The sequence below is a fragment of the Pseudopipra pipra genome, chromosome 3 (assembly GCF_036250125.1).
Source record: "Pseudopipra pipra isolate bDixPip1 chromosome 3, bDixPip1.hap1, whole genome shotgun sequence".
NCBI lineage: Eukaryota > Metazoa > Chordata > Aves > Passeriformes > Pipridae > Pseudopipra > Pseudopipra pipra.
In genome coordinates, this window is record NC_087551.1 from 48771408 (window position 1) to 48787254 (window position 15847).

Consider the following 15847-nt stretch of genomic DNA (forward strand, 5'->3'; position numbering starts at 1 on the left):
TATGATCAAAACTGTCTTTCATGATTATTCTCTATGGCCCAATCTTTCTCTGAAGAATTACAACTTTGTTATTTATCGTTGCTCTGATACACCTGGCAGATTCTAACACCAGACTGAGTCTGATACACCTGGCAGATTCTAACACCGGGCTGAGTTAATAACCCAGGCCTTATCAGAGTGTTCATTTCAGTAAAATCTGAACTTCTGAGGAATGAGAAGGATGAGATACCTGCTCAGTCAGCCTTAGCTTCATGCCCCAGTTTTGACAGTAGCTGATGGAAGTTTTCTGCATGCACTCTAATTGCATCCCCCGTGTTGATGAGCTGTTTTGATTCATAGAGCACTCAGTGAGAAAAGCTTAGCAGGCTGTGATAGCAGGAAGAAGACTTTGGGAAGGATGTGGCTGTCTGTAGGGCAGGAAAATGTGGGTGATCAAGAGGAAGCACCTATGGGGACCGTCATTAATCTAACAGGCTGCCTTCTGTTGCTGGGCTATGTAGATAACTGATAGCTGCAGTCCCTGGTGGTCCTTAGTTGCAGTGTCAGTGTTGTCTAGATGTGGTGGTTTGAAACTCCCAAGAATCCAATTTCTAAGTTCAAGCCCCGTCCCACAATTTGCCCCTGTGAGAGGGTTTAGTGATGGCATGGACTTGATATCTTCCTCACCTCATGTGGAGAGTTTTCAGACAAAACACAACTATTCGGTATTGGGGGAAGGGGAAAATATTTACAAAGGTTTATTTAGATACAAATATATATTTACATTAAGTTAAATTCCTCTTTTCGTTCAATAAAAGTTTAAGAAGAAAAGGGAAAAGTCTTTCTGTCACTCCTCAGGCCACAGTTCCTTCATTTCAGTTTTTTGTGGCACTGGTTAGTGTCTTTCATTTCTCTAAGGCAGCAGATTTAAGTATGGCAGTCAGGATTTTTGTTCTTACTTTGTGGAAATTCCAGCCCTGAGCCTGAGCCTTCAGGGGATTTTCCTTGGAGACCTTCACTTCTCTTGGGTTAGAGCATTTAAGGCAGCTTTCAGTTCAGTCTTACCAGAGCTCCTCTGCTCTGTCTCAGCTTGCCAGCAGCTGAGGGGTAGCAGCAGCGGAGGGCAAGGCCACCTCCTCCGCATTCCATCTTGGTTCAGCTCTCAGGATGACTCTGAGTTTTTCAGCTCCTTTCTCTCTCTCCTAACTGCTGCTGCATTTTGGGACTCCCTAAGGGTTTGGAAGTCCACCCCTCCTCTTCAGGAGGTCTCTGGGTTTTGGGAAAGTGATACAGTCTTACCCCAAAACAGCCCTGTTGAGTTTTCCTCTGTTTTGTTGCCAGCTCTCCCTCCTGCAGGAGCATCTCTGCGTCTTTCAGCTGGCTTCCCATTATCTCATTGCTACTGACTATCTTTTGGCCTTTAGCCATTGCTGTCTCTGTTCAGGACTGCTCCGCTGCTGCTTTCAGTGTCTTCTGCTGCTGCTGACAGTAAGGAAACCCTTCCAGCTCTTGATTACGGGACCCGGTCCAGCTTTGACACTATACCAGGTCTCCCGTAGCCTCAACTGGGGGCTGGGGGCCTTTGGGCCCCAGAGGGGCTCACTGGCCCCCTGCCTCCTCGTGGCTCAGATCATGGCTACCTACCTTCTAAACTATCTTCACCACCTTCTCTTCCGTTTCTGTGGGTATATAATTTCCGTAGGGTGCACGTGGACTTTTGATTGGTCCAGTATTATCAGTGGGGCAAACCATTACTACCTCAGAGAAAAGGTTTTTCAAATCACCACACTAGGGCTTGAGAGCTCTTTGACAAGAGAAGTCTGAACTGTAGTGGGCTTATCTTCATTCTCTAGTTTTCCTTGGTAGCACCTGGTGTTTTTATGCTATTGTTCCTCTTCCTCCAGGGACATAGGGTCCCTCTGGACTTCATATTGCTAATCTTGTTTTCTGTTGATTTTTCAGTGATCCTTATTCTTTGGAAAAATATTGCAGGCTTTGTAATTATTTATATAATTTTCTCAGAAAATGATTTTTGTGTGAAGAAAGTTTTTCACAGATCCTACAGTGATTTGCTGAAATCAGGAGAAGTTTGAAGCCTCCACATACCTGATGTGGAGAGCTAAAAGCCCTGATCTTTTAGCTGCAAAGTTTTTCTGAGTTTCTGTCTTTAATAAACAAATGATGTAGTCAGTCCTGAGTTAAATCAAACCCAGATGAATGTTCAGCTTTTTTTTTTTTTTTGATGAATATAAGGTTAAAACACAGACAACCCTACACAGGAAAGAATGGGTAAATACCTCTATAAAGGTGTAAAATGAACCATTTAGATGGTAAAATGTACCAGAATGATGTAGTGTCTGTAATTAAAAGAGGTAATGTGAAGCTAAGCTTGAATATATAAAATAGATGGCACTTTTCTAACATTCTGGAAAATTAGGTCCCGATTTTCCAACTAGGTCTTAAAAGTAATGGGTGTTTTTGATTTAATTTGGCAATAATTTCTCTGTACCACTGTTCCAGCTTGTGGAATGGAGAAGATAATGCTGTCTAGTCTTACTAGATTAGGTGATGGTTGCGAAGAAAAATGCATTAATATTTGTAAGTTGCTTAGCTAATTTATCAAGAATCCAGGAATAAACTAATAATTTTGTATTCAGCACAACATTTGTGAAGTAAATCAGACAGCAGGCCATATGTTGAATGGATAGGATGAAAAGAGATATGTAACAACCAGTCCTGAAGTAATTAACATATATATCACTTCTGTGTGACAGAAAGGACCAAAGTAATGTTTGAGGGGATATTAAATTTAGTGTTATCTTACTTGTTGGTTAAGGAGCCAGCTAACCTTACGTGGCAATATGTGCAGTTTGACTACTATTATTATGACTTCTTTTTGCCACGTCTGATTTGGAGACAAATTCTGTCATGGTTTTTGATTTTTGAAAGAAAAGAGTTCATAAGAATATGTTTCTGCGCTGATATTTTGAACTTTAAAATTGTCCTTTTCCGTGTAACCTGGTTTTTTTGCTTTAGTATATGTTTGAACAGTGTTTGTCTTGCAGGCTTAACATTACTTGCTTTGGTACCCGCTTACCTGTTCTCAAGTTGCTTTTTCAGTTTGGACATATTTTTTTCATGTTGAACAAGATGAGCCTGAAATTACATTACTTAGAAAGAACAACAGCTCTGCATCGTTGAATTAGTGCATGTGGTTGCCTGTTTATGTCCTGATATTACATATATATCAGAGCATTTTAAACATAAAAGACAAAAATTAAGGGAAAAAAGAGAATGAATTACTGTGATATGAAAACTTGGTTTTATTGCAGTCCTTTTGTTTCACACTGAGTAATAGGCTTTCCTGCTGTGTGCTCATGTATTTTTTCTGTGTATATCACATTATCAAATCACATTAAGAGCTTTACAGAGCTAATCGTCTGGTCCTTTGGAATAATATGTGTAAACTGCTTAGAAGGCAAGCTGAGCTTTTGTAAGGGAACAATTCTTAATGTGATTTGTAGTGGTTTGTTTTTGGGGTTTTTTTGAGATTTGAAGTATATTTGAAGTAGAAGTTACCAATATCTTTGTATTTTTAATAGACTTGAATTGGACTGAAATAAAATTAAACTATTAAATTGTCTTATCTTTATAATTTCAGTGGCCGAACTGGAAAGATTCGAGTGCAGTCCCTGAAAATTGGCTTGATGTCTCTTTCTAAGGGCCTTCTGGAAGAGAAGTACAGATGTAAGGAAGTTTTACAAAATACTCTATATAACTAAGTCACATACAATGACAACACATATTGCAGCGAAATTTGAAGTAAAATATTTTTCATACCTGTACATGGCAGTTTTCTTGTGTGTAAGTAAAACAGAATTGTTTTCATTATCATCATTGACAATGGAGAAAGTAGGATTTATATCTTGACTGGAAAGTATTGATGTCAGTTCTGCTTTGTCATAAGTCACAGTACTGCAGCCCCCAAAAGAAAAGGAGAACATAGCCATGTGGAAGATAGGGAAGTATTATATTTGACCAATTCTGTTCTCTCTTGTGTGTGTATGTTTTGTTTAGGGAAAAATCAAGCAAGTCAGTACTGATTGCATCAGATTTCTATGGCTGATAAAGCAAGGAAATACATCAAAATCCAGTAATTGTATTTAGTAGTCCATGAGAAAGATTATCTGAACTCTGAAAATGGTTTTCTGATATATGTGCTTTCTGCCAAAATTGCACAATGAAAGTTTAAATTATGTTGATTTAAGTAACCTCACAAGCTTGAGAAATACTAAGTAGTATAAAAATATTTCACAAAAATAATTTCAGGAGCAGAGGAGAATTGAGTAACTTTGTGACAAAACCCCCTGACAAATATAGAAAAAAGATGAAGCATTATATTGGAGCATCCTATGTGATGGACATTTACATATTATGCACATTCATCTTAAAATTGCTGTTCTTTGCAGTATTTCCTTGGTTCATTTTGGAAACACATGAAAAATTTATAGAGACTGAATTTGCTGCATGTACCTTTGAGCTCTGCAAAAATTTCTGCTTTCCTTAAGAGCACTTGTAGGCAATCTTATAATCTTGGTTATTAACATTGAGCAAAAGTATGTGTCTTATGCATTGGGACATATTTTGACATTTGAATGGCATACTGAGACTTTGGGTTTTTTAGTTTCCTTATGTCATTTGACATATATTTGAATTATTCCATAACTGAAGAAGGTTGACGGACATAGCTTTTTTCAGTAATGACAATTCAGGGAGTAATCTACCATTTAGTGTGAAATAAAAAGCTTCCCTAAAGTACAGGAGTCAGTTAGGTTGTGGATAACAAACTGATAACACTTTCAAAAGATGGTTTCAAAAAACTCCAAAACCTCAGAATAAACTCACATGAAATTGCTGTTGGTAATACATTAGTATGTTTACAGTTACCAAATGCAGGCACTGAAGCAGAACAAAGAAATTACTAGGTCTGATTAATTTTTGTGTTGTTGCTTTGTATGTAGTGGTAAAATAGAAGTCGCAGCTGATTGTGGCTACAGATTTTATGTCATCTGTGTTAATAGCATGGACTATTTTTTCTGAATATTGCTGTGAAAAGTCCTAAAAAAATTAGTACAGAATAAGTCTCAGAAGACTTTTGTACCAAGTGAGCATAACTTCAGTCTGAAATACATCTGAAATTAAAGTAGTTACTTGGGTTCTTGAAGCAGAAAATATTAGTCTGATAATGCATCCTTTTTGTTGTTGTAACTCCTGTGATCAGGAGCTTTGATATATTTTTTCAGCTTTATTGTCCTTATGAACCTTAAAATTGTCACCACAAAACCTCTTAAATCTGAAAAAAATTTTGCTAAAGAAGGAAGGAAGTAACAGTGTTAAGTATTGGTTCTTGGCTTGCAGTGGCTTTGCAGTCAGTGTTTTGGGGTTCTCTGGCACCAGCCGTGTGCCAAAACCTAAGCTTTGGTGTGAGCTCTTTTGCTTCTTTTGATTTTGTCACACCCTACTAATCATCTCTTTGTGAGAGAAATTTTGTTTTATCTACTGAGGTTTCAGATCCTTAAGTGAAAACTGTGGTGGAAATCCTAAGTATTTTCAAGAAAGTCAGTGACCTGGAAGAAAGAGCAGGACCCCCAAACATGGGTGCTTAATACGAATTATCTACCATCTGATTTTTTCCCTTTCTCAGACCAACTCCTGAAATTTGCTTCTCCTTTTGGCTATATTTCTTCTAACCATTTAGGAGGCATTGGCAATTCCAGACTCCTCTGAGTGACAGTCATCATACAGCTGTGGTTGGAGCCCTTAGCAGAGCACAGATTGTGCCTTAGATGTTGTAGCCTTAGAGAAGCTTAGAGTAGTTGGTAGTAAAATAGACAAGTTTGTTGTTTTAAAATCTTTTGGATGAACCCTTCACTCTTTTGTAAAACTGTTGAGCAGAATGTCTGCTCAGGTGTTCAGACTTCCTAGAGACCAGACTTTTGAGGCATAATTTCAGGACTGTTGAGACATTTGATTTTGTCATGGTTTAACCCCAGCCAGCAACCAAGCCCCGCACAGCCACTCACTCCCTCCTCCACCAGCAGGATCAGGGAGAGAACTGGAAGGGTAAGAGCTGGAAAACTCGTGGATTGAGATAAAGACTGTTTAATAGGGAAAGCTGTGCACACAGGCAAAGCAAAACAAGGAATTCATCCACTGTTTCCTATGGGCAGGCAGGTGTTCAACCATCTCCAGGAGAGCATGGCCCCATCACATGTAACTGTTACTTCAGAAGACAAACACCATCACTCCAGATGTCCCCTCACTTCTTCCTTCTTCCCTCCACTGTACAGACTGAGCATGATGTCATATGGTCTGAAATATCCCTTTGGTCAGTTTGGGTCACCTATCCCAGCTCTGTCTTCTCCCTACTTCCTTGCCAGTGTGACAATACGAAAAGCAGAAAAGGCCTTGGCTCTGTGTAAGCCCTGCTCAGCAATAACAAAAAATCTCATATTATCAACCCTGTGTTCAGCACAAATCAAAACACAGGCCCATACTAGCCACTGTGAAGAAAATTAACTCTAGCCCAGCTGAAACCAGCACAGGTTAATGAAATAATATAATAAATTGGCAGGGGACAGTAATTTCAGTTTACCAGTACAACTGACTTTCATCTTTCTCTTTTACTTTCTTTTGGAAATCAAACTTTTGTTCTTTTTTCTTTCTCTCATGTTAATCCTTTTTTTTGGTTTGGTTTGGTTTGGTTTTTTTGGTTTGTTTTATCAGCTACCTTCAGTCACATTTTTTTCATCAAAAATAAGAACTTTGTTAATTGTATGTTCATTTACAGTGTAGGTAGAATCTTTTCACTTGTCACATTTTTATAAAATTATTTGCCAGGGAAATTTCTGTGACTTTTTTTTTTTTTTTTTAATTTAATTAAGCTGCTTTTTTAGGATTGTAGACTTCAGGGTTGACATGAGAATGGATCTTTAATTAAAAGTCCCAGTTACTAAAGCCGCAATTAAAGAATACCTATTCTTGGAAATGTTTAAGACATGCTTAATTTCAAGCACGTGCCTGAGTGTTCCTGAGAATAAAAATGGACCTGCAAAAGTAATTCATTTGTTGTGAGCTGCTTCACATCTGTTCTTGTAGGGCAAGGGATCTAGGGCTTCTTCTCCGTTATTGAGGCCAATGCCCTGGTCTGGCTGTATCCATGTTATGCTCTCCTTTCCCTTCTGACCAGGAGGGTCACTTGTGAGCTACATCAGAATGCATTTGTGTGCATTTCACTCTTACCTGGACTCATTTTTAATACCAAAAGCCCAAATTGGCAGCAGAAACAGAAAAAACCATTTGAAGTTTTTTATTTTTTATAGTGTGTGGATTTGTAAATTTTGAGTCATATGACCCAAATCAAATTAATAATCATTAAATTATTAATGAACAAAAACTGTATGACTTGAGATGAAAAAGAAGAGCTACTTGAGAAATCTTATCTGCAAAGCATTTCAGTTTTCAAATGAGGTACAGCATCCTTGGAATGTGGTGGGAATTTTTAACTGTTAAGTTTATGTTGTTAATTTTCAAACCATTTGGAACTTGGTAGTTAAAAAAAAAAAGAAATTAGAACGTACGTTCTGTTTGTGACAATTCAACATAACATATATGTTGTGGACATCATTCTACTATCTTATTATCATTTTGGTAGGAATTAAACTTTTCAACATTTTCAAGTATCCCTTTCTGTATCAGCCATTAAGTACATTTTTTCATGCTGTCCTGCTAAGTTGCAGCTTGAGTCCCACTGCTGTCATCCTCAAAATATTAGTGTGAGGCTGAATTTATTTAAGATTAACTGACTTCCTTTTTTCCTAGTATGTTTTTTTATATGACTCAGGTCTGAATAATCATTTCTCTGCTCCCTCAATCATTCTTCCTGTCCTTTGATAGAGTCCCTTATACAGTTTAACCTTAATGTCAATGTATTTTATGTTGAAACTCATTTAATATTTATATGCATGTTAACAAACTCCATTTACAAGAGTTTATGGCTTTTATCATTGCTGGTGGGTGATTTATGGGGTCCCCTTTCCGACTGATGCAAGTATATTGTCCAGGTGGTCCCTGTCAGAGCTAAAACAGGCTGTTCTCCAATACATTTGCCACTTGAGTTGCTCTTGCTGTACCTCCTTTGCCAGGGAACAGTTCATGGGTTATTTGAAGTAGGTAGGCCAGATAGCAAGAGCATTCTCACTTTCTATACCTTTAGTTTAGGAGCTTCTGCTCCTGTGTGCCACACTGGAGGGATTTGGGAAAAGAAAATCCATAGCCTTGCATTTGGTTATGGCACTTGCTGGTGTTAAACAAATAAAACTCAAGTGGAGTGTTTTGGAGGAGTTTGAGTTCTTCAAAGGTATTTGCTGGTTTCCTCCTAGCTAATCACTCTGCCTATTACCCCTCCTGTCACACAGTTTTTCATCTATTTACCAGCTCCATAGTCAACTGAAGTTTTAGGGCTTAGGAAATTACTTCATCTGCCTCCCAGCTCAAGCAGTTAATGACTTGTTCTTCTTTTAATACCTGTTTCCACTGTAGACTGATGCAAACAGAATAAGACAAACTTTTCTTTTTTTCCTTTTTTTTTTTTTATACTATCAGTTTTTTTAAAGCTGACTCTTAAAAATTGAAAAACTATGCTAACCTAGCTGAAGAAGCTAGCCAGGATCAGAGATTGCCAAGACAAGCCTGCAGCTGAGCAGTACTAATTCTGTCACCACTGTTGTCTGTGGTGGTTTTTTTTCTCAGCACTGAGTGGTGAAGATGCTGTAGCTGCTGTTTGACTAGGCAAGAAAGGGGTGAGAAAAATATGACAAACTCTAAAAATTATTTCAGCCATCTGGATTTTTATTTTGTGAAGATCCTTTCTTCTGCTTCCACCTCCTTTGAGAAGAAATAAAGTATGACCAGACTATCTGAAGCACACTGACAAAACTTGACAGTTGTTCTAAATGAAGGACAAAACAATTTACGCAGTGTAATAAGAGTTACTCTTGAGTGTTTCTGAACAAAGCTTGTCTTTTTCTCAATCAGAAGTGCAGTCAGACTGAATTTTCAAATTTCATTTATTTATAATCTATTAATGATTGTTCTGGTGGGAAACATGAAAAAGTAGGGGAATAATATAAATGGATTCTTTGTTCTTTTAAGATTACTTGAAGTTTTAATCCAAGCCAGCTACTGAGTGCAAAAGGACAATGTAAAAGCCAACTGGAACGAACATAAGAATTTAATTCCATTTCTTCTGTAATTTGTACCACTCACAGAATTTAAAAATATTTCTTTGATAAACTCAGCATTTAAGATGTTTTCAGGAAAGATGAATCTTGTGAATAAATGTTAATGTTCACAGCTATGGAGTTCATAAATCAAAATTATTGGCAGAAACATATTAAAAATTTTGGCTGAACACTTTAACAATTAAAATTATCCAATCTAAGAAATGTGTTAAGAAAGCACTTGAGAAATAACATCTATGCTGCAGACAGGCCTGCCTGTTAAATTCAGTGCTTAACTGTGACTGTAGGTACAAGCAGTATCTTCCTTCCCAGTGCCTGTATCTGGAACAATTTTCTTGATCCCTTTCAGCATCCATTTTTTCCGTCGTTACAGTCATCCTGGTTCATCCATTTATACTGCAGGGCTTGACACCTACCTTAAGAAAATGGAATCAGTAAAGGGAAAGGACATGGAAGCAGACATGGTTATCCAGGAAGAAAATGTGATTATTGTTAAGCTTGAGTTGTCTTTCTTGCTGCTGCTCTTGCTTTAAGCTATTTCACATGGCCAGTTGTGACTTGTGGTAACTTCTAGTCTCTCTTCAGAGCAAATGTGCTTCTGTCCCCAGCCAACTGAAGGATGGCATAGATTTTAGCATAAGATATGGATTTCTGAAATATTTCATTCTTCATAGAAACGTAAAATAGTTTGATTTGGAAGGAACCTTTAAAGGTCATCTAGACCAACCCCCTTGCAATAAGCAGGGTCATCTTCAACTAGATCAGGTTAGTCAGAGCCCTCTCCAACCTGGCTGTGAATGTTCCCAGCGATAGAGCATCTACCATCTCTCTTGGCAACCTTTTCCAGTGTTTCACCACCCTCATTGTAAAAAATTTCTTCCTTATAACTAGTTTAAATCTTTTAGTTTAAAACCATTACCCCTTGTCCTACTGCAACAGGCCCTGCTAAAAAGGTTTGTCTCCGGCTTTCTTATAAGCCCCCTTTGAGTACTGAAAAGCTGCAATAAGGCCTCTCTGGAGTCTTCTACAGGCTGAACAACTCCAACTCTCTCAGCCTTTCTTCAGAGGGATGGAATATCTCTCCTATGATCAGTTTTGTGGCCCTTCTCTGGACCTGCTCTAGCAGCTCCATTTCTTCCCTGTGCTGGGGACCTTAGAGCTGGAGTCAGCACTCCAGATGGGGTCTCACCAGAGCAGAGCATGCAGAATCACCTCCCTCAGCCTATTGGCTGCACTTCTTCTGATGCAGCCCAGGATATGGTTGACCTTCTGGGCTGCAAGCACACCTTCTCAGCACACGTCCAACTTTTCATCCACCAGGACCCCCAAGTCCTTCTTGGCAGAGCTGCTCTCAGTCCCTTCATCCCCCAGCCTGTATTGATACTGGGGGTTTCCCAGACCGAGGTGTAGCACCTTGCACTCAGCCTTGTACTTCTTCGTAAGATAACCATGGACCCACTTCTCAAGCTTGTCCAGGTCTTTCTGGATGGCATCCTGTCCTTCAGGATGCACCTGCATCCCTTCAACTGTACCACTCAGCTTGGTGTCATCTGCAGACTTGCTGAGGGTATGCTCGATCCCTTTGTCTATGTCATTGATGAAGATATTAAATAGCACTGGTCCTCATACAGACTCCTGAAGGACACCACTTGTCACTGATGCCCATTGGGACTCTGAACAATTGACCACTAACCTCTGGATGTGACCATCCAACCAATTCCTTATCTGCCCATCAAATCCATCTCTCTCCAGTTGAGAGAGAAGGATGTTGTGGGTGACCATGTCAAAGGCCTTACAGAAGTTCAGAGAGGTGACATCTGTAGCCCTTCCCTTGTCCGCTGATGTAGTCACTCTATTATAGAAGGCCAGGCAGGACTTTTTGCTGGTGAAGCTGTGCTGGCTGCCTCAAATCACCTTCCTGGCTACCATGTGCCATAAGAAGCTGTATAGTTTCATTCATTTGGCCTTATTTTTCTCCTTTGTATGGTTACAAATCAGGAAAACATATTGAAAGTTATCAAGATTAAATTAAGGTAAGCTCCTGTAAATGGATCTGTGGCCATGTAACTATGACTATAAGAAAAATATTAAAAGCTCGAGCTGCAGCGTTACTGAATGAAAGGGGAGGTATGTGGAAATGAAATGATACGGTGCCTTTTTTTGATGTTGCAGACCTCTTCAAGGAGGTGGCTGGCCCTACAGAAATGTGTGATCAGAGGCAGCTGGGCCTTCTGCTTCACGATGCTATCCAGATCCCACGACAGCTTGGTGAAGTGGCAGCCTTTGGTGGGAGCAACATTGAACCCAGTGTGCGCAGCTGCTTCCAGCAGGTAAGATAAAGACCTTCATGAGAAAAAAAACCCTCTGGGAAGTCTAAAGATTCACTTGTACATGATGTAAAAAGAAGAGAGGAATTTTAAAAACATCCCCTGAGTTTTGAACAGAAATGAATATGCCCCTGCAACTAAGTGTGGGAAGTTATTGTGAAAATGCGGCTGTAAAAGATGGTTTATGGTTTAGGACAGGATGAAACAAATTATGTTTAGCCAAAAGAATATATAAATCTTTGTGATTTTGACAGTGTTTGCAGCTCTAAAAGCTGTTAAAAAATTTTGTAGCAGTCAATTACCCTGCTTTGCATTGTTCAAAGCAAACTAATACTGTGAGAACAACATGCTTTTCCCTGCTGGAACAAGACACAATCTCAACAGAAGAAGAGAATGATGTTGGTAGTAATTTTTGACCTTATGAACCAGGAAATTATTTTACTGACAAAAGAGCTTGCACTTGCATGAAACTTCAAGCTTAGTCATTAATATATCATGAGCCTTTATGCAGCAGATCAGAATGGAATTAAGCTCTTGCATCCTGCTGTTCAGCCCCATACTACATGCCAGGGGTTAATGAGGCTGCAAGGATCATCTGTCTGTTTAAAGATGAGAATTAAAAACAGGATGTTGTAATGAAACACAACTAACTGACTTTGTCAAGGATGCCTAAAGCTCCAGCTGTTTGCTATTGATAGCTATACTGCTTCTGTGTATTATTTTTGTGAAAGTGGCTGATTTGAACATCATCAGAAATTGTATATGGATTAAAAATTCACTGTGGTGTGTATGAAATTAATGACTTGGATATTTCGGAGTTTATTGAATCAAACATTAAAGATTTTAGGGACCTTTTAGAGCATTTTTCTTTTGCCATTTTTTCATAGACATTTCTACTTTTTTGTCCAGTGCTTTGAAAAATGCAGTTGCACTAGCTTTTTTCAGAACTATTAGATTAATTTCTGGAGTCAGGTGATTAGAATTGGAAGTGTGTTTGTCCAGGTTATGAATACTTTAGTAGATACTTACGGAAGTTGATTTGACCCATTAACCATGTAAAACTTTCCCTTATGTTTTAACACTGCTGCTTCAGACAATAAGGGATGATGCTTGACATAGCTATAACTGGCCTTGAGTGGTTCAAGTCATACTGAACTATTCAGTTGTTCATTTGTTAGTGGCAGACAGAGGAATGATCTTTAAGTCCCCATCTCCCATGCTATTCAATTATGGGTGAGGGGGTACTAGCAAGGTAGCATTTAAACACTTGATGAGTTATTACAGTTATACTGATAATGAGGTTGCACCCCTCGTCTCACACGAATAGCTCAAGTTCAGTCTCTGGTCATTAGAAAAGCATAGACAAAATTTGCAATTGCATGACAGTTCTCAGCCAAGTATTTTCTTGGTGAGGAAAGAATGTGGGGTTTTTTCATGCTTCTCCCTTTTACTGGCAAAAATGAACTTGGACTATAAATAGTTTAAGAAGTCTAGGATTTCTTTCTGTCATGCATTACCATTTAAGAATAGTTTTCATTTTTAAGCTTTGCTTTTTTTACTTCCAGTGAGCTCAGAAATATGACCCCTGTTCTTATTGCTGACAAAGTTGATGAATAGAATACCTTTACAGCTAGGCTTCTCTAGTGGTTACAATTTAAAGAAAATGTAGAGACATGTTTGTTTGCTTTTTAAAACAATCACGTTAATACTTTAGCTCTGCTTTATTCTTGCAGCAATTGCCTATAAAATGGGAGATTTCTTTCTCATTAGTTACATGCCTGCCTGTTTGCTATTTGTGTGTGTGTGTTTAATGTGCTAACTAGAAAGAATACTGTGAGCTCCAAGCATAATAAAAAAATTACATGAGTCTCATGGCAATCAATAGGCACATGCAAGCACTACTGACATTTAGCATTTTGTCATCGATCTTAACTCAAAAGTCAGTCATGTCTTTAGCATGTCTGAGGTGCAGAAAGTGCTTCCCTTTCATGCTCATACTTATTTTTCAAGTCCTTTCAGTTCAAAGACAGCTTTACAAGGGACTCTGTTACTCATTTACTATGTCCTCCACCTTTATTACTGTCTGTTTATCATAGCTGTTTTAGTCTCCTATAGTCTTACTGGCTGACTTGTTTTCTTTATTTGCATGTTGATCAAGGTTATTTCTTGTGTCTTGTAAATGGTTTTGGATGAACCTGTCATGGAAAGGATTAACACAGGTTGTTGTTTGGTCTTCTTCCATAGAATTCTAAGGAAAATTTGCTTTTGGGTGTGTGCTGTTGTGTTGTTTTATTTTATTATTTATTCTTTTTTAATTTGAATGTGGGTTCTTTCTCTCCACAGAATCACAATAAGCCAGAAATAACTGTAAAGCAATTTATAGATTGGATGCGCTTAGAACCACAGTCTATGGTGTGGCTACCAGTTCTACACCGCGTGGCAGCTGCAGAAACAGCGAAACATCAGGCCAAGTGCAACATCTGTAAAGAGTGTCCAATTGTCGGATTTAGGTAAGAAGAGGGCAGTTAGGTACAGCGTTTCCCTGAAAATATCCACACTTTTAAGCCTTCCAACAAGTGCAGTTTTTTCTGTCTGTTTTCCAATGTTTTCCTGCTTTAAGATAGTATCTGTCACCTGTGGTGTGGCCTGAGCTAGCGCAGTTCTGGCTGCTGCAGTACCACTGTTAGACAGCCAGTGACTGACAGAGGTACAGGGCAGGCTGTCATTCAGGTGTTTTTGCGTTGTTGGAGCCAATAGATAACAAATTAAATATGAATGCACATCGTGTTTTTTGTAAGCACAAGATCAAAAGGAGGTGATCAGTAAGAAAAAATGTGGACTGTCTGCTCTCTTGCATAGGGCTTGGGAAACTAACTTATGCCAGGCAACATTAAACACCCTTCAACATTAGTCTTTCCTTGCTTAAAACAAACACTGATATGTTGCTGTGATGCAGCTTGCACAGTTCCTGTCTCAAGCATTGAACTTAATCCAACTTTCATCTGTTCAAAGAAAGGTGTGAATTGCAAAAGAAAAAAATTACATGGGGAATATTCTCCATGTTATTCTCCTAAACTGTAGTTGGTACCCTTAGTGAGTGCTGTTACAACTAGCATGCATTTGTGAATTGATTATTCCCATGTGCAAAATGATGCAAAATATCCCCCACAAAATCCCAGCAGGGGCTACAGCTAGAGCTAAGAATAACTGGATTTTTCCTCTACTGTGGTCATGGAGTCTAGTGTATTATTTAGGAAAAATATAATAGGTCTTTCTTGTAAGTGCTTCTAAGGTTTTTCTTCAGGTATCTTGGCAGATGAGTAAGTTTTGCACCCCATGCTTTCTATACTCCATCTTTCAGTTGTTTTAAAGGATAATAATATGAATCCTGAGGTCAGATTCATCTCACCTAATTTTAGGCATGCTGGTTTTAGTCAATCTTACAAGACCGAGCTAGCAACCCTCTTTTTTGTCATTATAAATATAGATGTATATTTGCAAAAGTAATAAATCTGATCAAACTTTGTTGCCTGTCTTAAGAGGAGATGAAATTTCTTGAAGTGTTCTTATTTTTCTTTATTATTGCCTGAGGGAGCATAGAGTGACAAAGCTCCAGCTCAGATATGTTTTAGTTGTCTAAGTTGGGGATGATGAATCTTGTCTGTACTATGTGTAGAAGGAGAGTAGAGAGATAGAAAAGCAGAGAAAGGAAGACAAAGGAATGGGTCATTCTAAATAATTTCTATAATGAAGTTAGAGATCTGCAACAACAAAAGCCTCTAGCATCTGAGCAGAAGGTAAATGTGGCCCTTTAATGCACAGGCTCTGAGTAAAAATTATAAACAGCTGCATCAGCATCCTTTAAAGTGAACCTTTACATTTATAGACACACATTCCCTTGCAAAACAAAATATAAAACTCAGCAGGGAAAAAGATGTGGATGGGTACTGAAAACGGCTCTCAGGAAGCAATTTAATTTAAACTTTAACTATTCAGTAGCTATTCAATTTGGTTAAGTTTGCTCATTGTAGTTTCATACTAATGATATAATCTCATCCAGTCAGAACAACCATACTATAAAAACAGTGGGGGGAATCTGGAATTGAATTGTTGCTTTAGTCTGCTCTGGTCTAAATAAATAAATCATATCCCCGGTGACTACATTTAATACAAGGGATACTGTATAAGTTTGTTACTTTGTTTATACATAGTCTCTTAAAAAAAAAATACCAAAAATAA

The 15847-nt window shown here is 38.4% G+C and overlaps 1 protein-coding gene across 7 annotated transcripts in view; it reads left to right on the forward strand.

Moving 5' to 3' along the window:
• The window catches only part of UTRN (utrophin), a 369967-nt gene that overhangs the window by 315912 nt on the left and 38208 nt on the right, over positions 1-15847 (forward strand). For all 7 annotated transcript variants that reach the window (XM_064649024.1, XM_064649025.1, XM_064649023.1 and 4 more), the window contains 3 exons: positions 3641-3726; positions 11454-11611; positions 13952-14118. In XM_064649024.1, coding sequence (XP_064505094.1) covers positions 3641-3726; positions 11454-11611; positions 13952-14118 — 411 coding nt within the window. The remainder of the gene's footprint in view (positions 1-3640; positions 3727-11453; positions 11612-13951; positions 14119-15847) is intronic.